This window comes from Charadrius vociferus, unplaced genomic scaffold (assembly GCF_000708025.1).
Source record: "Charadrius vociferus isolate BGI_N301 unplaced genomic scaffold, ASM70802v2 scaffold56, whole genome shotgun sequence".
Classification (NCBI taxonomy): Eukaryota; Metazoa; Chordata; class Aves; order Charadriiformes; family Charadriidae; genus Charadrius; species Charadrius vociferus.
The window spans coordinates 3,979,293-4,001,021 of NW_009649057.1; the positions used below are offsets into that span (position 1 = coordinate 3,979,293).

General features: G+C 45.4%; 1 protein-coding gene across 1 annotated transcript in view; it reads left to right on the top strand.

Moving 5' to 3' along the window:
* The window catches only part of TNC (tenascin C), a 48,872-nt gene extending 34,111 nt beyond the window's left edge, over positions 1-14,761 (top strand). The window contains exons 13-23 of the mRNA XM_009888047.1: positions 2,040-2,162; positions 3,376-3,519; positions 4,685-4,804; positions 5,255-5,398; positions 6,214-6,344; positions 7,323-7,455; positions 8,965-9,116; positions 11,408-11,504; positions 12,571-12,732; positions 13,981-14,144; positions 14,651-14,761. Of these exons, the coding sequence (XP_009886349.1) occupies positions 2,040-2,162; positions 3,376-3,519; positions 4,685-4,804; positions 5,255-5,398; positions 6,214-6,344; positions 7,323-7,455; positions 8,965-9,116; positions 11,408-11,504; positions 12,571-12,732; positions 13,981-14,144; positions 14,651-14,761 (1,481 nt within the window). The remainder of the gene's footprint in view (positions 1-2,039; positions 2,163-3,375; positions 3,520-4,684; positions 4,805-5,254; positions 5,399-6,213; positions 6,345-7,322; positions 7,456-8,964; positions 9,117-11,407; positions 11,505-12,570; positions 12,733-13,980; positions 14,145-14,650) is intronic.
* Positions 14,762-21,729: the final 6,968 nt, after the last annotated feature.

Sequence of the window (21,729 nt, forward strand, 5' to 3'; positions counted from 1 at the left end):
ACAGATGAACTGAGGTTTTTTGTGAGTGACAAGACGGAAGCACGCTGGCCATTTTTTATGCCTGCTTACTTTTAGCTTTCAGGTAGCTCAGGAAGATGGTTTCATTTGCTCCTTTTTCATTTCCCTGTGCTCAAAGGTACCACTCTCTTACGTCTTTGGGACTCGTTTCGGGACTGGCGCTTGCTCTGATGGTCCGTTATGCTTTCTTTGCCAGATTTGCTCCTAGGAAAATAGCCGTAGGTGGGGATGGGAAACTCTCACATAGTCAAGGCTGTTCTTACTACTGTTTCTTACGCAGCAGTTCAGCTGGTACAGAAAACAAGCATGAAGCCCATGGAAATGCGCACAGCAGAATCCAAGTGGGATGGATTGGGTACTTTATTTTCAGGGAAAGGCTGAAATTCCCCGTGTGTATGAAAACCGAGTGCTGGTCCTTCTCTTTGGTCTCTAGAGTCATCACTAGCACTTTTCACGAGTCACTAAGAGCACCTACAATGTGAAACAAAATGTGATTTTCACTTCTCTGTCTTTTCCAGGTTTTATTTATGCTCTTTTTCCTTCAGACTGTCCCTAAATAAGTAGCAACTGTGTGTGATGTAGCTTTACTAACCCCACCTTGCTTTCTTCATTATCTTTAATTCTTTTCTTTCTTGGGCTTTTCCATCTGAGCAAACCCCGCAAAACCCACAAACCCAACATGTCTAGTGAGCTCCAGAGGAATAATTTACATTTCCCTTGGGAGCTCAGTTGTTTTTCTTTCCTTGCCTTTCACTTGATTTAGTGCATTGCTGCTAGAACTTTGGGGACACATGGAACAAACAGCCCACTGACTTCTTTCCCGCAGACGCGTTCTTTCCAAACTATTTCAAGCACTGACACTTTTTTTCCTCCTCTTGCCCCCCTTCCCCTGCCCTCAGCCCGTCTCCACCGCTCTTAATGCGGCTGATGTTTGGTATCTCTCCTCTTTGTGCTAATGGCCTACTCTGTGTGGGCTGTTTATTTTTTTAACACGTGTCAGGGTTGTTTTGGTTACAGTCAAAAAAGCAAATTGGATGTGAGATGCTCAATGTAAACTTTAAAGTTGCAGGTCTCTTTACCATGTCCTTCCAGAAGCCCTTTCTGTGCTTGTTTTGCAGTAGCTTAATTAAGCCTTATACTGGAATGTTTCAGATAGGCGTTGGTTTGCATCTTAAGATTGGATTGTTTTGGCAAAACTTGGGCTTTGTTTGCCCAGCTTACTGACCTAACTTATATGGGCAATTGTAGTGCTGAGGTTTATACAGGAAAAGGCTGCATTGTATGACAAACAGCTGCAGCAGAACCACAATGATGCCTTCCTCATGACGGCTGTACTTGAATGTCCTCTGGATGGATGTGCTTGAATGTACCTAAGAAAAATCATGGTCTCAGATAGAGATTCCAAGAGGAAAATCTTCTCACTTCTGGTTTGAAGGCAACAGAAGTTACAGGCAGTCAAAGCTTGAGAGGACGGACCCTCGATGAACTTGTACAACTGAGTTCAGGTCTTTTTTTAGGCATCCTATAGTAGAAACCTTATGCTCAGGAAGAGAGATCTCTCCACTGCTAAGGGCTGCCGTTGCTGTGTGTCATAGATAGGGCTCTGAGACCCAGCTGGAAGTCTAAAAATCATCCAAGTGAAACTGGGGTAGAAAAGAGTAGAAATGCAACAACTCCTGGGTAATAGAATTGCATTAATGTAATTATTCCTCCATACCCTTCTATAACACTGAAATCTCTGTTACTTCTGTGTACGTGATATGTAGGTATAGGTCTGGGGTATTTTTAAGTTATGCATTGCTGTAATGTTACTAAAAAAGGAAAATTTAGACCAGATAGATTGTTGCTATCCGTATGTGATAAAACTGTTTAGTGTTGGTGGTGTTTAGAACAGAATATTGATATCAGCTCTTGGGATAGAGGGATAAGTCAAATCGGTGTTCCAGCACTAAGTATTGATGAACAAATGATTTACCTTTCCCTTCTATGTGGTGTGTTTGTTCTCTATTCTCCACGGACAGTTGTTGGATCTCCCAAGGGAATTTCTTTCTCTGACATCACGGAAAACTCCGCTACAGTCAGCTGGACACCCCCTCGCGCCCGCGTGGAGAGCTACCGGATCTCCTACGTCCCTGTCGCAGGAGGTAACTGTGAGGAGGGGCGGGGAGGAAGACGATAGAAGGGACAGCAGAAAGGGTTTGTTGTGCTGATATCCGTCTCTCAGTGCATCTCCTAGGTGATCTTACACAGATCATCCCCTTTTTCTTCAAACTGCTGACCAGGAATGTGGGTGTGCATACACAGTCCCAGTAGCCAACCTCTGTCTGAACATAGTGTCCCACATCCATGGACAAGACTTGTGAGCGAGCGCAGAGATGGATCCTGGAATGGCCCTAATAGGGCCACGTTCACAAAAATCTCTGTTCCCGCTGAGCCTCTTAAATAGGGATTTATTTGCAAACTGTCTCATTATTTTGTAGGCACTTCATGAGCTAAGCGTATTTGAAAAGATGACCCTTGGAAATAATAATCGTAACGCGTGGTTGTAAGTTTTCCAAGGCAGTGATTTTCCTTAGTATTCCCCAATGTTGTTGCGTTCCATCCATTATATCTGTTTTAGTGTTCCGCTTAAAAAACTTCCTATACTTAAATGGATTTTTAGCATAACTTAGGGACATCTCTGAAAGGAGATGAAACAGCTAAAGAGCAAATACTACAGACATGCTACTGACTAAGGCAAATAAAGAGTAAAGATAGATTGCCTTTAGACAATATACTGTGTAGGCACGCATGTAACTTCAAATGTATAGTGATCCCACAGAAGAAAAGGAGCAATCCACAATCATAAGGTTTTTAAGTACTTGTCTAAGTACTTTCCTGGAATAAACCCATAATTTGAAACAAATATGTGTCCTAAGTCCTCACCCACACATACAGCACCTCTTAAAATAATATATACTATATCATTATTCAAAATGAGATGGGTGAAGGAGAAACTTCCAGCCTTTATTACCAGAAACAAAGCAGATATAAACTGCATCCTCACATGTATGAACTTCCATATGCAGAGTGCTGTGTTTTCAGCTTACATCTCATTTGTAAAACTACATTTTTCTGAACAGAAATGTTAATTTTTTCTTATTGTTTGCATGCCACTAGGAATGAATACAAACCTGTGTCTTAGATTCACGTGTTATGGCAGCAGTATTTTTTCCTGAGTGACTGTAACTTACTGGGGAAAGTTCAACTCCTCCTGTATGTCCATATTGGTCATAATATCTTTGACTTGAAACACATCTTTCAAACATTTACTGGAGTCTTGTGTCACTAATCCCTTGGCATTTGGCTTCATCCTAGGTACTCCAAATGTGGTCACAGTCGATGGAAGCAAGACAAGGACCAAGTTGGTGAAGTTAATCCCAGGTGTAGACTACAATGTTAGTATCATCTCTGTGAAAGGCTTTGAAGAAAGTGAACCCATCTCTGGCACTCTGAAAACAGGTAATACATGAAGAGGAAATAGCAGGTTTTCAAATGCATTGTCTGTGCTGTAGGAGAGACTCGGGAACTGGAGCTGAAGATCCTATTTTTGCTGCCTGCGCAAACTGTAGGAAGTTTTTTGCCCACTCTTTTTTTGTGTCTTTGTGTCTCAGATGAGTATAGAACTCGTAAGTTTAGTCAGGCTCCCATTTGCTGAGTGCTGAACCAGCTTGCAGTGGGAGAGAGACAATTCATCTATTTACGGTCCTAATACATCAGAAAAAAAACAGAAGTTTAATTAATACCATTTTAGGGATGAGGGAGCAAAGGGCCGGCTCGGCTGAACAGTTCAGACCAGTTTCTGTTGTGGACTCAAACTCCACATCTCCCAGGTTCCAGACTGTCTCCTACGCAGAAAAACATTCTCTCTCCTGGTTTTTCTTCAATACAGCTTTAAATATCCCTGCAAGAAATGAGGGCCACTGTGCTCCTGCCGACCCCCCTGCAGTCTCATTCGTTCATTCTTTTTGGGGGGCTGACAAGGACTTGGAGAATTGAGGCAAGGAACAAGATGCTGAGTATCGGATAATAACATGAAATTTCTAGCCTATTCCAGATGTGCTGGAGGCAGATATCTATTCCAATTCAGGGAGAGCATGAAACTATGTGCAAAATAGAGTGCCATGAGGAAGCAAGGCAGGACGCGTGGGGATTTAGGATGGTTGGCTGGCTGTTCGATTGGTTTATTTTTAAACATGCAGGGCAAGCTGGTGGAAGGTCACAGTGGCTATCAGTTGCCGTCACACTAGTTATTTTTCCCAGCTCTGTCTCTTGAGCTTGCTCCAAAAAGCAGTCCAGCTTTGAGGGTGTTGAGAGAAATATGTCAGCTCTGACAGAGCCGTTAAGATTGATGATATCAGGACTGATCTGAGAACATAGTTAGTTATGTCTGTTCCCAGTGTTTAATCTTTTCATGCGTTGACCTCCCTTTCCAGTGGAGGCATTCGATGTCTCTTTATAGGCACTGACGTCTCTTCTGCAGAGCTCCGCTATTCCAAAGGGAATCATAAAAGCTGCACCAAGCAGCAGTGTTTGCAAGTTTTATATCATATATTTACAAGAGAGCATTGCACAGAGCTGAGGATGTTTGTCAAATTCCTTCAATCTGTTATTCCCTCTCTTTCAGCTCTGGACAGCCCGTCAGGCCTAGTAGTGGTGAACATCACAGACTCTGAAGCTCTGGCGACCTGGCAGCCAGCAATTGCTGCTGTGGATAATTACATTGTCTCCTACGCTGCCGAGGATGGTAAGAAGAGTTAGTGATGGGTCGGGGACCTGACAGCAGTACAGCTCTCGAGAGACACTCAGAAATGGGTGCAGCGATGTGACTCCAGGAGGATGGCAGGGGGCTGTTTTTTGAAGGAGAGGCCTCGCTGGAAGCATTTTAAAAAGAACCATATTCGTTAATCGTTCCCAATCCAGACACAGAGATAACTGATATTCTTGAAAAGAAAAGATGGTGTTATAATTCATATGAACACTAGAGAGTGCTAATACTTTTAGATAAAGGACTCTGGTGTTAGTTTAGATTTAGCATAGGTGTAGAGCAAGGAGATGGGCTCTGGGTTTTTACTATTTTGTGCTTGCTCCCACCTAGTAAAATAAAAACAAAACAATGAGTGCAGCATGGAGTTGAGTACATCATGACATGTCTGAATAGTGCCGGGACCTGTTCTCTTCTGTGTTTTCTTCTTAGAACCAGAAGTTACTCAGATGGTATCAGGAAACACTGTGGAGTATGACCTGAAGGGCCTTCGACCTGCAACTGAGTATACGCTGAGCATCCACGCGCTGAAGGACACGCAGAGGAGCGAGACCCTCTCCACCCAGTTTACTACAGGTCCTATGTCCCACCTCACTGCAGGGAGAGCTGCCATCTCTCCTAGTCCCACCTGGCGTACATTTCTCTAATACCATAAAGTTCGACAGCACATTGTGCTTCCTTCACTGGAAACCTGAATTTTGACAGTATTTGTACTAAATTTTCTCTGGTGAAAGGCTAGTGTGACTGATGCAGAAGGTGGTTTTCTGTTACCAGTTCTACAGATTCTCACACAAGGTGGGAGCAGGAGCTCTTCTTTGGGCGCTGATGTTAGGGTACCTATGCTGAAGGTATCCAATTGATGCTTTCCATGAGCATCAATGAAATCATGGACGTTTCTCATTTTCCAGACTGTTACTTGATGTGCCAGGGCATTAACTAGAGAACCAAGAGCCATACACATTCAGTGTTATAATTACAGCGAAGAAGGGAAGCTGTAGCCAGACCAAGTATGAAAAGTTTTCCTATTCAAAAAAGGCATCATTGGAACCAAAGTTTTTCTTCCTGGGAAGATGTAAATACCGATCTGTCTTCTTGTGTGAAATAATGAAAGGCGCAATTTTGTTCCACAAGACATGTCAATGCAACTGCTTGTAAACTAAAGTGCCCGAGACAAGCCAATGTTTTAACTTAGATAAATACCTTTATTTTAAAACTTCCAATAGGAAAATTACTTTTTAAACACAAAATTTAGGTTGAAATACTTTTTAATTTCAAGTTTCTGGAGAGAAAAAGTTTTCTTTCCTGGCCTGTTTTAATATGCTGCCCGTAACATAGTCTGTGTACTAAACTCCATATAGATATGATTGTAATTGATCTGTTGTCTCCTTCAGGACTGGATGCTCCGAGAGATTTAAGTGCCACTGAGGTTCAGTCAGAAACAGCTGTGATAACTTGGAGGCCTCCACGTGCTCCCGTCACCGATTATCTCCTGATCTACGAGTCCATTGATGGCAGAGTCAAGGTATAGCACTTGTAACCAAACCAGAAGGGCCTGTGCCTCAAAACTGTAGAGATGCTCTGAAGTGTCGTCCAGCAAAGGAACATTATGTGCCTTAAATTAAACATGGTAAAATACTAAGAACTTGTTTCAGTGCTAGCTTGAACACAAATGCATTCAAAACCTTCTTAAGTACTTTCCTGTATTATGTCCCGAAACAGAAGCTCAATTGCAGCCTGAATTTTTACCGTCATCTCTCCACAATATGGATAAAAGCACAAGCAACCATTTTCCCTCATTCCAAACCTGTGTCGTGGAAAAAACTCACACACCCCGAAGAATGAGATTTCCCTTTCTAAATTCAGGAGAACCCATTCCTGTGTAAGTGAGGTGTCCAAGGCAGGATGAATCGCCTCTGAAAGTGCCTCTTGCTCTCCAATAATTGTATTATGTTCCTACATAACTAGATTATACTAGGTGCTTAAATATGAATGAGGTGAATCCCAGCAAAAATGGCAGATAATTTTGGATGCCCAGCCTGGTGCATCAGAAAGGGTGCTGATTTTCAAGAAGGCCAATTCCCTAAGCATACTGAAAATCCATCTTTTAAAGTTACAGAAAAACAGCCTTTTGAAGACTGGCGTATGACATTTCCTTGTCCTAAAGGGTGATTCTTCTCAATTTTTATGAGTTTCACGGAGACATCTATACGATGTGTATGCTCAAGGCATGTAAACATTTACGCTGACTTGCTTTTAAACCACACAGCTTATACATTATGATGGTAAACATTCATTTCCAGGCAACTTTTCTCGAGCTTCTAAAGAAGGTTGGTGTGATAAAAATCTTAGAGGAATAGAAGTTTTGTACTACATAATTTAGATGGTTAAAAATACCATAATTAATTAACACGAAATGTAATGCGACAAACTAATATGTGACAGTTCTGGTCATTATGATTTTCTTGCTGAGATTTCCCTGTGTTATTTCTCCTCCCCATAGAAAGACATCCTAAAGCCTGAGACAACTTCCTACAGCCTGACAGAGCTGAGCCCGTCTACCCAGTACACGGTGAAACTCCAGGCACTGAACGGGTCCCTAAAGAGCAAAACGATCCAGACTATTTTCACCACAAGTAAGGACTTTACAGCACATGCACAGCTGAAATAACATATAAGTTAGTGCTCTCAGGACAGAGCTGAGCTCTGCAATAAGCAGACACAGACCTCATAGAGGATTTTTAATCCAGTTGTCAGTATGCACTTCATTTGCTTGTAGTGTCGGTGCAACAGTCCCTGGTCCCCCAGAGCTGTAGTGTCATCTGCTTTCCCCGGACTGGCAGGATGAAATTCTTTTCATATCCATCCACGTCACCTCCATAGTCCTCTCTCTGATGAAACATCCTGCCTTTCCTGTGTAAAATATTGAAAGGAACATTACCCTTTAAAACCCAAACTGACACTGTGATTTACCTCTGTATTCCTGCCTAGCAAGCTGTTAAAACAAATCAGCATTTTAAGTTGGGAATGAATCGCTAACCACGCACACACAAATCAGTCCAGTGGTCCGAGGAGATGAATTTCTGGGCAGGTTTTTTTCTCCTCTTTCTGAGGTTGGTTTTCTCAAAGCCACACGGCATGTCTGTTCCAGCTCCAACGGGACAGCTCTCCTGTCAGCTGAATGCAAGAATAGATTGGGTTCTCTGAAGGTCGCTTCACAGCTGACATTTAAAAAAAAGACGTTGTTCAGTATTTACTGTGAAACCTTGCCTCTCATTTGCCTCGCTTTTCATGGTTTCCAGCCTTTCAGACCCAGCAGGACCTTCAGCCGTTTCCATTCTCCCTTCTGCCGCTTGTGCCAACCTCAGCCTCAGGACTCACAGAAGCGCTAATAAAAGTCACACAGCCCCGAGTCTGCTCACAGTCACTCCTTGTGTAGAGCAGGATGAACCCCACCAACAGGCCACAATCTACAACCAGAAATAGGAGAAGAATTAAATCTGGGTGTATTAGACCATTGGCTGAAAAAGTTAATGGCTTAAGTGAATTTAAAAAAAAAAAAAAAAAGAAAAGCTTTTTGGGGGGCTAGATATTGTTCTGACTGCAACGATGCTATTAGCTTGTTGTCAGAAAGAAATGCTTAATATTTCCCTGTAGTCTCAACTGTTGTTTGCTTTCTTTTTTAAAAGCCTAGTTGTAGAACATACTTAATATTATACTTGCTAGCAAAATACTCCCAATTTATTTATTTTTGGTTGTGGTGCTGTATGTCTATTTCCCTCTCCCTTTTCTGTCACATAATCAGAGATTGGTAGATTTGGTTTTACCCAAAAGTTGCTGTAATCGGAGCTCACACCATTTAAATATTTAGCTGGAGGATGCACTCTCATCGTAGCAAGGAGTAGTTATCTGGCATTCCAAAAGCGTAGGCAGATGTGCAAAAACATATTCAAAAGAAAAATTTACATCATCTGCTGTTTACCGTGAAACTTTTTAAGTAGGATAGCAATGACAAGCCTGTTCCTGAGCTCTGTACCTGCCTGTGCCACAACAGATTTTCATGAGTCATCTGTATTCAACAAATTCCTTGTAATTTCTGATTTCTTAAGGACTACTTTCTCTTTTTTTTTTTTGTGCGTGTGCAGCTGGTCTTCTCTATCCTTACCCTAAAGACTGCTCCCAGGCTCTCCTGAATGGGGAAACCACCTCTGGGCTCTACACCATTTACCTGAACGGGGACAAGGCTCAGCCTCTGGAAGTCTTCTGCGACATGGGCGAGGACGGGGGCGGATGGATTGTGAGTAAGAGGGAGGGGATCCACACCACCCTCACATGCATCTGCCTGTGCTAAGAGCAGGAGTAGCAGATCCCATCCCATCTATAACATCCCTCATAGTGCTCTGTTTTCAGAGTAGGGCTGACCTGTCTATAAACACGAGGAATTTGTGCCCTGGTGGCCAAGAAGGCCAATGGCATCCTGGGGGGCATCAAGAAGAGCGTGGCCAGCAGGTGGAGGGAGGTCATCCTCCCCCTCTGCTCTGCCCTGGGGAGGCCACATCTGGAGCACTGTGTCCAGTTCGGGGCTCCCCGGGTCAAGAAGGACAGAGAACTGCTGGAGAGGGTCCAGCAAAGGGCTACAAAGACGATTAGGAGAATGGAGCATCTTTCTGATGAGGAAAGGCTGAGGGACGTGGGGCTGTTCAGTCTGGAGGAGAGAAGACTGAGGGGGGATCTTATCAATGCTGATAAATCCTTCAAGGGAGGGTGCCGAGGGGATGGGAACAGTCTGTTTCCAGTGGTGCCCAGTGAGAGGACAAGAGGGAACGGGCACAAACGTGACCATAGGAAGTTCCACTTCAACCTGCGGAGGGCCTTCTCTGCTGTGAGGGCGGCAGAGCAGTGGCACAGGCTGCCCAGAGAGGTGGGGGAGTCTCCCCCTCTGGAGCCATCCCAAACCCGCCTGGACGCCGTCCTGTGCCACTGCTGGAGGTGCCCCTGCTCTGGCGGGGGGTGGGATGGGGGAGCTCCAGAGGGCCCTTCCAGCCCTCACCAGTCTGGGGTGCTGTGAATTTTGTCTCAGGTAGGACACCCAGGTGCCTAGAACAATGTTACCAGCTCTTTCTGTAGTTGGAGGAGAGAGAGGTGTCTCCAAAGGACGGGTCACAGGGGTGGTTTCAGCACCTGGGAAAAGCACCAGTCTCTCTCCACTGGCTATAGGGTGTGCTGAAATGACCATCTTAGATCAGATACGTACCTTCTAAACGGCTAATGAGGTGAGAGGAGGGCAGAGTCACTGTTTGAATCAGAGAGACAGTGAAAGAGGTTAAAGCACAGGTGAGAGAAAGCATTTGTTCAGCAGCCGCGTGGCGTGGTGGCTGGCCAGGGTTCCCAGGCCATTATACAAGGGACACATCCCACCCAGACAACAAATGAATGGCAATAAAAATGCCAGCTCTCTGTGCTGATGTCCTCAAATCTCAACATGTCAGAGGGACCCAGGACAACAGAAAGGAAGGAGGAGCTGGAGAAATGCATGACTAGGAGACTAGACGATGTAGGAGGTTTTGGCTGAGGAATAACTGTGAGGGGCTGTTAAAAAAGCAGAGAGCAGGAACTGCACGGCCAGTCACCAGGGGAGCCCGGGAACCCAGCAGATAAACCAGAGACTTAGAAACAACCCCATGCAACCAGGTTTGGGGCAGGGTGGATGGAAAGCTGCCTGGTGGAAAAGGACCTGGGGTTGTTAGTCAACAGCCAGCTGAATATGAGCCGGCAGTGTGCCCAGGTGGCCAAGAAGGCCAACGGCATCCTGGCCTGTATCAGGAACAGTGTGGCCAGCAGGACTGGTGCGGTGACCGTCCCCCTGTACTCGGCACTGGTGAGGCCCCACCTCAAGTGCTGTGTTCAGTTTTGGGCCCCTCACAAGAAGAAAGACATTGCGGTGCTGGAGTGTGTCCAGAGAAGGACAGTGGAGCTGGTGAGGGGTCTGGAGGACACGTCTGATGAGGAACGACTGAGGGCACTGGGGTTGTTCAGCCTGGAGAAGAGGAGGTTGAGGGGAGACCTTATTGCTCTCTACGACTACCTGAAAGGAGGGTGTAGCGAGGAGGGGTTGGTCTCTTCTCCCACGGAACAAGTGACAGGACAAGAGGAAATGGCCTGAAGCTACGCCAGGGAAGGTTTAGATCGGAGATTAGGAGAAATTTCTTCACTGAAAGGGTTATCAAACGTTTGAACAGGCTGCCCAGGGCAGTGGTGGAGTCGCCATCCTTGGAGGTATTTAAAAGACGGGTAGACATGGTGCTGAGGGACATGTATTAGTGGTGGACTCGGCAGTGTTAGGTTGATGGTTGGACCCGAAGATCTTAAAGGTCCCTTCCAACCTAGATGATTCTATCATTCTGTGAAAAAAAGCAAGGTGCATTCAACGGACTTGGTACAACTGAGCAATTGCAGTGAGATTGCGGCTTTGGGTGGTGAGGGCAGCGGAGCAGCAATGCCAACCTCTGCATTTGTAAAAGCTGCGTTGCTAGTGCCTTCTGTCAGAGGCCGTCTGTTGATAACACTTCTTGCACGTGGTGTTTGCAGGTGTTCCTGAGGCGTCAAAATGGAAAGGAAGATTTCTACAAGAACTGGAAGACTTATGTGGTGGGTTTTGGAGATCCTAAGGATGAATTCTGGATAGGTAAGTAGCAAGAATTTGTCTTTAAAAAAAAATAAATAAAGAAAACACAAAGCCCAAGAGACTAGGAGCTACTTTTGAAGCCTTCATTTAGTTGGCCAGAGTATTTGTAAATGGGAACATGATCTGCGCAAAGGAGGCTAGGGACAGCATGGCACGAGGGACATTGGAATTGCCGCTTCTTGGGTCACCAAACATACAAAACCAATGCTCTCTGGTGCTCTGTGAGAAGTCAGGAGGCAACCTGAGAAGCAACTGCAAACCACCTTCTTCCTGTACCCCTAGGACACCCTCAGCAACAAAAGCCAAGTGGGGAAAATAGAAGTAAAAAGCAAATTTTCAAAGATTGCACTACATTTAATTTGGTTATCAATGAAAGATGATGATCACACAGGACAACTTTGATTACTTTTCCCAAAGAGCTACCTGCTACTGTGATTTGAAGAGGAGAGGTCTCCCAATCAGCCTGTTCTTATCCATTTGGTTTTGTGCTAACATTACCCAACAGCTGGAATAGCTCACTTTCCTCACCAGTGTTTATGCCCTGGTGTATCTATACAGGCCAGTGCGACCTCGTTTATGGGGTAACATGATCGTAGACAAAGGAGCCACAAAGATGCTGGGAGGGCTGGAGCCCCTCTGCTGGGAGGACAGGCTGGGAGAGTTGGGGGGGGTTGAGCCTGGAGAAGAGAAGGCTCTGGGGAGACCTTACAGCCCCTTCCACCACCTAAAGGGGCTCCAGGAGAGCTGGGGAGGGACTTTTTCCAAGGGCATGGAGTAATAGGACAAGGGGGAATGGCTCCAAACTGGAAGAGGGGAGATTTAGATGAGATATTGTGAAGAAATGTTTCCCTGTGAGGGCGGTGAGCCCCTGGGGCAGGTTGCCCCGAGAAGCTGTGGCTGCCCCATCCCTGGAGGTGTTCAAGGCCAGGTTGGACGGGGCTTGGAGCAACCTGGGCTGGGGGGAGGTGTCCCTTCCCAGCGCAGGGGGTTGGAACTGGATGATCTTCAAGGTCCCTTCCAACCTAATCCATGGGGAGACAAATGGATTGTTCATTTATTTCCACAGGTCTGGAGAACCTCCACAAAATCACTTCTCAGGGCCAGTACGAGCTGCGTGTGGATCTGCGGGACCGAGGTGAGACAGCTTATGCTGTCTATGACAAGTTCAGCGTTGGGGACGTGAAGAGCAGATATCGGCTAAAAGTGGATGGGTACAGTGGCACAGCAGGTGAGATGGAATATTTTTTTTTCCTTTTGATTTGCAATTTCCTCCCCGTTGGCTCAAGGTAACGGTATGTGAATGTTGCAGGTCACCATCACAGCAGGTACCTCTTGCATGTCAGGTGTTTGAAAATATGAACATATCGATATATTTTATGTTTCCATTTTAAATCCTCCAGTTGTTTGGGTGCCACATTTTATGGCACGCTTATGACAGAATATAAACAAGTATATTAAACGGCCATATATCTCGTTCAGCCAATGCTTGACTGTCATTTATACAGCTAATAATAACTTGGCACAGCCTCATCTCTTGTCAGCGGAATATGCAGCAGAGTCCTGCTATAATATGATTTGTAATTTTGCTGAACAAATCGCCTGCCTTTTGTAATCATACTGGGGCAAACCCTGCAGCCTTTATTGAGTCAGGGCTTCAGAGGATTAAGAGATAAATCTAGCTCCACAGGATGTCTTAAAAGGAGATATTTTTCGTGCTGCAGGGTGCCATAAAACAGACCCCCGAGATGTGTGTGTGTATGGACTCTGCCCTGTGACCACATGAACTTTACGCACAGCCGGTAGGGATACAAAGGGTAGGCAGCAACAGTAGAATTAATGTCTAGGTAAGGCAAACACACCGGTGCAGAGCAGTAGTAGTTGCTATAGCTAGTAGGATTCAGTCCTACTGCTTCCTCTTCCTAAGCGGTCGGGTGTAAGGTGAACGGATGGAGCAGCACAGACCCCAAGGCACGAGTGTGAGCTCTGCTTCAGGCATGCACTGGGGGCTGCTCCTCCTGCACCCGCCTGTAAATGGGCTCCCAGACCCTGGGAGTGGGAACTCTGTGGAAGGCAGACATCTCTCTGTCTGTGTTTCCAGCTAAAGACGATGGGCAGCTTTACTGCATGGAGACTCCTCGGGTCTTGATTGACTCCTTGTGGAGGTCTCTTTGGACTTGGTTTGTCCACGCTGCCTTCTCTACAGGGCCAAAATCCGGCTTTCGGCAAGAACTGCAGAAACTGAGCTGTATAAAAGCCAATTAATAAATTGGGGGTTAGAGAGTACCTGGAAAAATATTTTGACTTGCCTCCAAAACCAAAAATTGTCATTAAAAAAAAAAAAAAAATTAGATATACAGCCAGGCTTTACAGACAGTGCATGGCACAGTCCAAACATTTTCTGCAGAATGGTCACTCCCGTGGAATCTAAACTAGGCACACCATTGACCTTGCTCTTTCTTTTGTCTCCCCCGTTCAGGTGATTCCATGACATACCATAACGGAAGATCCTTCTCCACCTTTGACAAGGACAATGATTCTGCCATCACCAACTGTGCTTTGTCATACAAGGGTGCATTCTGGTACAAGAATTGTCACCGAGTCAATCTGATGGGCAGATATGGTGACAACAGCCACAGTCAGGTGAGTTTGGCGTTTGAGGGCTTCTGTATTGCATTAGAAGAAGGGGAATAGCAATTATGGGTCTGTCTGGTGGCTGAGCTAACCAGACATCAGAGCGGCAGCCAAGCACACTCTCCAGACCAAAGGATCATACAGAATAATAGGGGCAGTTGCTCGCAAAACAAGAATTGAATGTCAGCTGGTGGAATATAGATGTTTTTGTATGATTTTCCAAAGGAATATCCCGAGTGTGCATGGAACAATTGTCATTTTCAACGTGTGAAACAAAATGTTCTTCCTGCCATGAAAGCCAGGCAAAGAGTGACAGCTCTGGGGACAGCGTGGGGGTTGGTTTGTACAGGTTGTGCGTGCTAGTGGCCAGGGCCACGTGCTTCCCAAAGCCCTGCGACTGTTGTGCCTCTGTTCCCGAGTCAGAAAACAGCCTGCGATCCGAAACGAGAGCGGCAAAGTCTGACAACAGGAGAAGCGAGCGCCTGACCTCCCACACTTCATCTCTGTCTTTGCAGGGCGTTAACTGGTTCCACTGGAAGGGCCATGAGTATTCCATCCAGTTTGCGGAGATGAAGCTGAGGCCCTCCAGCTTCCGAAACCTGGAAGGAAGACGAAAGCGGGCGTAAAGCCCCGGAGGCGGTGAAGGGGCTACGGGCAGGGTGAGGGGGGGGAGGGATATAGCGCGGGGGTGTGGGGGGATCCTCTGGCATCACTGGGGTGGTGGGGTGCGAGGGGCTGGTAGTCGTACCAAAGCGTCGGTGACCCTTGGCCCAACAGAGGCTTCTGCAGCAGTCCAAACAACGAGCCTTAAGCGTCCCAGCGTTTTCAGCAGCGCAGCTCCGGCTGCCCGTCAGTAATGTCCTCCACACCAAAGACGACGATCTCAAGGGTTGTATGTTGTTTTATTAATTTTTGTTTTCTCAGAAAGCCTCTGGGATAAAGTTCTTCCACAGTCTGACTATCTCTTGGGTGACCCAGGGTAGGGGAGGGAGAACAGTTTTGTGCATTGGTAGTTTGTTTTAGAACCAGCCATATTTTACACACAGAAATGTGTACGGTTAATTATCATTATTATTATTATTATTAGTTACAATTGAAATTATTTGGTTGTTGGAAAGCCTTGTTTTATATATATCAAGTACCACAGAGAAGGAGGGGATGGGAAGGGGAAAGCAGTATGTTTTTAAACTTAAGCTTAAGATTAATATTATTAATATAATGAGAAAGTAATAATAATAATGATAATAATAATAAGCTAAGTTTCTGTCATTTTTAAGAGAACCATGCTTTTGGAAACACAGCAGGACAGTGTCTGATTGTAAATTTTTTTAATAAATAAAAGCACAATTACTTTTAAATAAATTTCTACCTGTTTTCATACATGTTGAGTTTGTGCATGTCCAGAGTGTATTTACTTAGATGGGGAAGTAAAAGAAGGGCTGAGAATGATCAGGCTGCTGAGCCCGTACCGAAAACTGTTCCTTTTGTCAGTGATTTGTTGTAAGTATTCTGCTGGGTTTGTTACAGTGAAACTCCCGTAAGGATTTGGGTTTTTTAAGAACATATTTCTTTTTTTTTTTTCCTGCCCAAAAGTTTCTTACATGTTTTTCTAAGTGTTACTGACCAATGCTTGCTCTGTCTAGGTGGGAATAACTAACAAAAGAATACAAAGAAAATACAGAGTTGTTGTTAGGTACTATTGGCAACTTTGAACTCTTGTGTAAATAAAGGGCTCTCTTTTTTTTATATGAATGAAACCTATGTGTAGTTCCTCTGTATCATACTCTTCGGTTGAAGACAATAAAAGATCTTTTGTTTTAATCCAGCCTCTCTGCCCTACTTCAAGGTTGCACTTTTCAAACAGAGCAAATGTTTCTGTCTCCTCCGTGACGATGGCTGGAAGGTGGCTGGGAAAGAAGATGCTTTCGGTCAGAGCGGATGTGATCAGCTCTGCAAATGACTTCCTGGGAAGTGCTGCCTCTTCAGGGTCAGATATTGTTGAATTGACACAGGGTGTAAAAGATGTGCATGCATAGGAAGTATCACTAAAAACTTCAAAATCCGGAGGGAGGAAAGGAAAGAGGGAGGGAATCACTTCTCTTCGTCCTTAGGTCCCATGTCTTCCTCATCTCTTTTTTCTTTTAATATTGTTGTTATTTGTAATTGCAGTCCTTCGGCTATTGCGTTTCTGAGCTTTAGCTGAGCGTTAGCCCTTGGGAATGGTTATGTCCCAGGGCCATCGTGTTCACAGTCTTCACTGAAACTTTGGCATCGCCCCAGAGGGGAGAGCCTGGTGGGGATCCCCCCTGCTGGGGGGGGCACTGGGACCGGCTTTGCTGTGAGAGCACCCCCGGGACAGCCGGAATTGCTGTATGGAGACACACAAGGTGCTGCAGACAGGAACATCAAAGCCCGTGTGCTGTGCTTTATTAATGGGCAGTCTCAGCAACCGCATTTTGGAAATGTCCAGTTTCTGTAGGTGTTTATACCGCATCTCCCAGGAACCATCTCACGCAGTGAGCAGCTCTTCATCGCTGCGCAGGGTTTAGCACCACAGATTAAGAGAATGCACGGGGACGGGGCAGGGGATTTACCGGCTGGGAAGAGGCGATGCCTGTGCTGGGGAAGCGGGAGAAGTTCCTAACAGAATTAGTAAAACATTGGAGGTCTTCTGTTCATCCAGTTTCTCTTCCAGCGTCTCTTGGCAGCCCTGCTCGCTCTCCTCGCCCGTTTTAAGCCTGGCTACCGGCAGATGGCACACGGCGTCCGTCTGTCGTGGTCTGTGCCTGTTCTCTTCGGCAGCACTTGGAAATCCTGCAGATCTCCAGCATCGCTCCAGCCCCTGCCCTTCTTCACTGCCGTCTTCTCGGGTCCAGCAGTCCCAGCTTCCCAGCTGTTAGCGGTGTCTCTGCAGCAGTGGTCTTTGTTAGGAAAAGCGACTGCCTGTGCTAAAGCATTGCCCTGTGGCCACACAGCAGGAACTTTGCAAGGACACCTGTGAGAAAAAGGTTATTTTAGGCTTGCACGAGCTAGGTCACAGCAAAAGCACATGTCAAAGAGGAACTACTATTTCCTTTCTTCATGAGTAGCATTTCATGTGCTTTGAATTTATTTCTTTCTTCCCCCCCAATTGAATTTATACTAGTGAATCTTGTTTGTTTTGCACAGGGAACACAAGTCTCCTTCTACCTTCCAGAGCACTGGCAATGGTCTGAGCTGCAGCACGATATTAAATTAATTCTCTGTAATCAATAGCCCTCGTTTGGTGTTTGTCAGAGCAAATGATTGGCAGTATAAAAGAGAGCAAATCCAGTAATGAAGAAATACCCTTCACTCTCAAGATACTTTTCAAATTATTAGGAAATGGCACTAAATCAGTATGACTGGCGACTTGAAAGCTCGTGCAGTCTGTTTGCAGACATTCGGAGGAAGAATTTCCATTTATGAAATTATTTCCTCTTTTCTAGTAACATCACAAAGCTGACAGTATCTGTCTGTGATGTCATTTAGCTTGGCAGATCCCAACAGGGCTGCTGGAGACGGGCTCAGGTTTGTACCTCGCTCCAGAAATGATGCGAACGCGCTGCACAGAAGGAAGATGATATTTCCTGTAATTACTCGCTGACAGATGCCCTGCTGGGTATTTTTCATGATTACTACTGCAAGAAACTGGCAAATCCTTCAAGTAACACATGCCAAAACACCCTGCAGAGCTGACACAAGCTTGACCGGGTACCAAACAGCTCCACCACGGGCTGTTGTACGGGACAGTCGCTTTCTGGCTTTTCTCTCCCCCCCTCTTCTGGCTGTAACTCGTGAGAACAGCTTATAAACACCCTCAGTTTTGAAATCTATTTATAAACCTGCCAAGGGTGGACCAAATTGCTGTCTGGTTGGTTTGTCAACTTAAAAAAAAAGTAAGCGGACTTAGTGCTGGGGTTAATACTTAACGTGATGAAGCAGTTTCGGAGCTTCAAGGGGGCAGGAGAGGAAGGGCTTCAAAAATACTTAGGCAGCGAGACCCAAGGTCTCAAAGGCACTGAAGGAGATATTTGGGGAAGTGAGTGGGATTTATGGGGTTAGGGCTATATCCATAAGGGTTATTTTTGAGACATGTAGATGACGAAGCATCTTTCCCAGTGCCGCTGTACCTGTCATCCCTCCTTCAGCCAACGCGCCGTCTCTGCAGGGACCTTTATTCATACTGCAATACTGCCAGATCTCAGACTTGGATTTCTTACTTGAATTTGGGTGAGGTGAGTGCCTCAAACCAGTTGGGCAAAAGACAGTTGGATAGGTAATTTTGGGGGGCTGAGGCTTAAATCGATGGCAGCTTTTAGCTTATTAAATAAATCCTCTGGCTTTCCGTGGGACTAGGACTACTAAATGACGGTTTATTTCTGACTCCAGACATGAGTGCGCAGCCACACTGAGCGAGTGGTGAGAGCACCCCGGTGTGATGTGGGAGACAACAGATACTTTGAATTCCTCCATCTGCCTGAACCAGAGGAGGACCGTGATGCCGGCTCAGTTTGACCCCAGGAGAGCACTCTCCTCTGCTGCACCGTCTTCGGGTGCAGCTCCTGTACCCCTTCTCCTGATGCCATCCCATTTTTTCCATTAACCAAGGGAATTAATCTCACCTATTGCTGCGCTAAATGTAACCACAAAACCAGGGCATCTTGTCTGAGCCTGCATTAGTGAATAAGTAGCCAAAACTATCACAGTGATCTGTTAACAGAAGACACCTTCTATTTCCCATCTTTCCTGTACAAAGATGTCGCTTCATTCAAAATTACAAGTTTGACTTGCTGTGCTTTAAGAGGGGTTGGGCATAATTAGGCATAATTGGGGGTTAAAGTGTGTAAAACTAGGAATTAAGTGTAGGGTGATCCAGTGGCTGCCTTGTCTACTCATTTGATCATTTGATTTCTTTTTTCTTTTTCTTTTTCTTTTTCTTTTTCTTTTTCTTTTTCTTTTTCTTTTTCTTTTTCTTTTTCTTTTTCTTTTTCTTTTTCTTTTTCTTTTTCTTTTTCTTTTTCTTTTTCTTTTTCTTTTTCTTTTTCTTTTTCTTTTTCTTTTTCTTTTTCTTTTTCTTTTTCTTTTTCTTTTTCTTTTTCTTTTTCTTTTTCTTTTTCTTTTTCTTTTTCTTTTTCTTTTTCTTTTTCTTTCTTTCTTTTTCTCTTCTTCTTTTAAGCATTCTTTGTGCTTACTCTAGTGAATTTTCCCTGTCAGACCTTTAGTAGAAAGGAAAGGTGTCATTTGGGTGTTGTCAATAAGCAGCAACTTGATCCTCCACCCAGAAAATGGCAAGGTGGTGGCATCAGCCTCATAGGTGCTTTGCCACTTCATACTTCTGCCTTCCAGGGATGTGGACGAGCTGACACAGGCCTCTGGAATAGAGCTGGGACTGCTGAGACGGCGCCTGGCTGGTTGCTGCTGGTTCTCTGCAGTCCCTCAGGAGCTACAGGCAGACTGGAAGCAATGGGCAGATATGAGACACCTTCATATAAAGTTACAAATATACGATCTTGACAAAATGGTCAGGCAAAATGATAAAATGTACTTTATGGGAACTGGGGGGGGGAAATCTATGTAAATTTAAAATAAAAAAGAAGGCACGAACCCTTCAGCAGTTCCAGGTGAGGCTGTCCCCTGTTCAGGATTGCCTTATCATTTTCTTTGAAAAAAGTCTGCTCAGAAACCCTCCCGACTCTAGTCTTTGTTCTTGTGCCTTTTTCTCGGGTATTTCCCCGGCAGCCTCACCAGGTAAAGAAATCTCAGCCTGTAGCACCGTAACACCTTTGTGTGGGTACAACGTATGTTTGTCTCGATAAACAAGGTGTGGTTTGTCGCCAAGAGACTGCAAGCAAACAACAGCAAAAGCTGCACACATGATCTTTGTTCTTGGAAGGCCGAGAGCCTCGGTGTAAAAAAACACATCTTAATCAGACCTTCAATCTAGAGAATAACATGACCTCTCTGTGGTGAAGAAGCAGTTTAGGTGAGAGGAAAAGACAACTCTCAGAAAAAAAAAAAATAATAAAAAGGCGATGTAAGAACAGCTCTGGTTTTCTGGATCATCCTCAGCTGCTCACAGGCTCTTCCTGGCTCCAGCCCAAGAGGTTTAGGTGCATCAACACAACCCAGATGATTGTAAGGTGAAGAGGTTTTCACTTCACTAGGAACCCTGGTGAGGAATTTCCACAGGGTTGAGAATGAGTCTCCATCCGGGCTTGAATCGATCATGTTCCCTCTGCAAAACAAATCGGTCCTATTTCATTTTGCAGTGGAAATGACATCCCGAGTAGAGGACGGAGCTGGAAAATACAACCACATGCAAGAATTTGAACACCTCTGTAATTTAAAGGAAGGCTTTCTGGAGGTAGTAGGAGTTGGAAAAGAAAGATAGAGGAAGTTATTGCATTACAGTTAAACAAAGAAGCTGATGTTCTGCCCAAGTACGCAATCTCTGTCTGTCCTTTATCCCTTCTACTCCTACATTTAGACACATGAACACTGAAAAACCCACTTCACTTTTAGTCACTTTTAAAGTGTGGGGAACTCATGGTCTCAGTGAGATGGTACCTGAAGAGTTACTCACTTGTGCCCTTTTAGATGACATTGAGGATAAGGGGCTTTTTTAGGGTAAAAGTCCCTCTTCAGGCCCTCTGAAACGGCAAAAGTTTGGGCTGAGCTTTTCCAAGGGGTCTTGCCGTGAAGGAGGCCCACGTCGCATTCCTCAGTGCTGACGTTTTGCTTCCCCAACGCGGCTTCTCAGCAGCCTGCGGGGAGGAGTGGAGGGGACGGATTGGAAATGGCAGCTACGGCTGTGCCACACAGTCAGGAGCTTGCACACTGCCTCCCCCCGCCTCAGTGCCCCCGTTGCAGCCCCCAGGGACGGCCTGGCAGCCCCGCACCCTCCAGTGGCCACGGAGAGGAGCCTCCAAAGCCCACGCGCTGCATGCTGAACGATGGCTAGTCCCCACGCGTTAAGGGTTAAGGGGTTTTTTTTTGGTGTAGGACATGCAATGTGACTAAGAGCTGCTGCTGTTCTCAAATTCAGGACTCCTTGTGCTTGGATTGCCACAGGGAAAAAGTCAAACCTCGTGTACCTCTCTCCTGCCACGCACTGGCAAAACCACTTCAAAGGCGTCTCGCTGCAAGATAGCGTCTCGGCCTGAAACCGTCGAGGATCCATGGGTAGTGATGAAGTCAAAGGGCCTGACGAATTTACTCGTTCACCTCTTTGTCAGGTACTTTCCTCAGAGGAAATCATTCAGCTTCCTGTGTTTTTACTGTAAATTATATGCTGCAAAGAGGAAAGAGAGAAAGACACCAAGGCAGACAGATTGGGGGGGGGGGAAACAACACGTGGATGGTTTCAGTATACACAACCCCTTTCACTGCCGCTTTTGTGGCTCCCTGTGCCAAAGGCATCCCCCTTTACAGTTGTTCGGAAAGGGTTAAAAACAACAGCTAACAGGAAATTTTGTCCACTGCTTAAACTGAAACTACTTTCAGGACTGAAAGTGCTCATTTCCTCCACCCCTTCCCCTGCCTCTTTACTTTTACTTTACTTAGCACCGTGTCC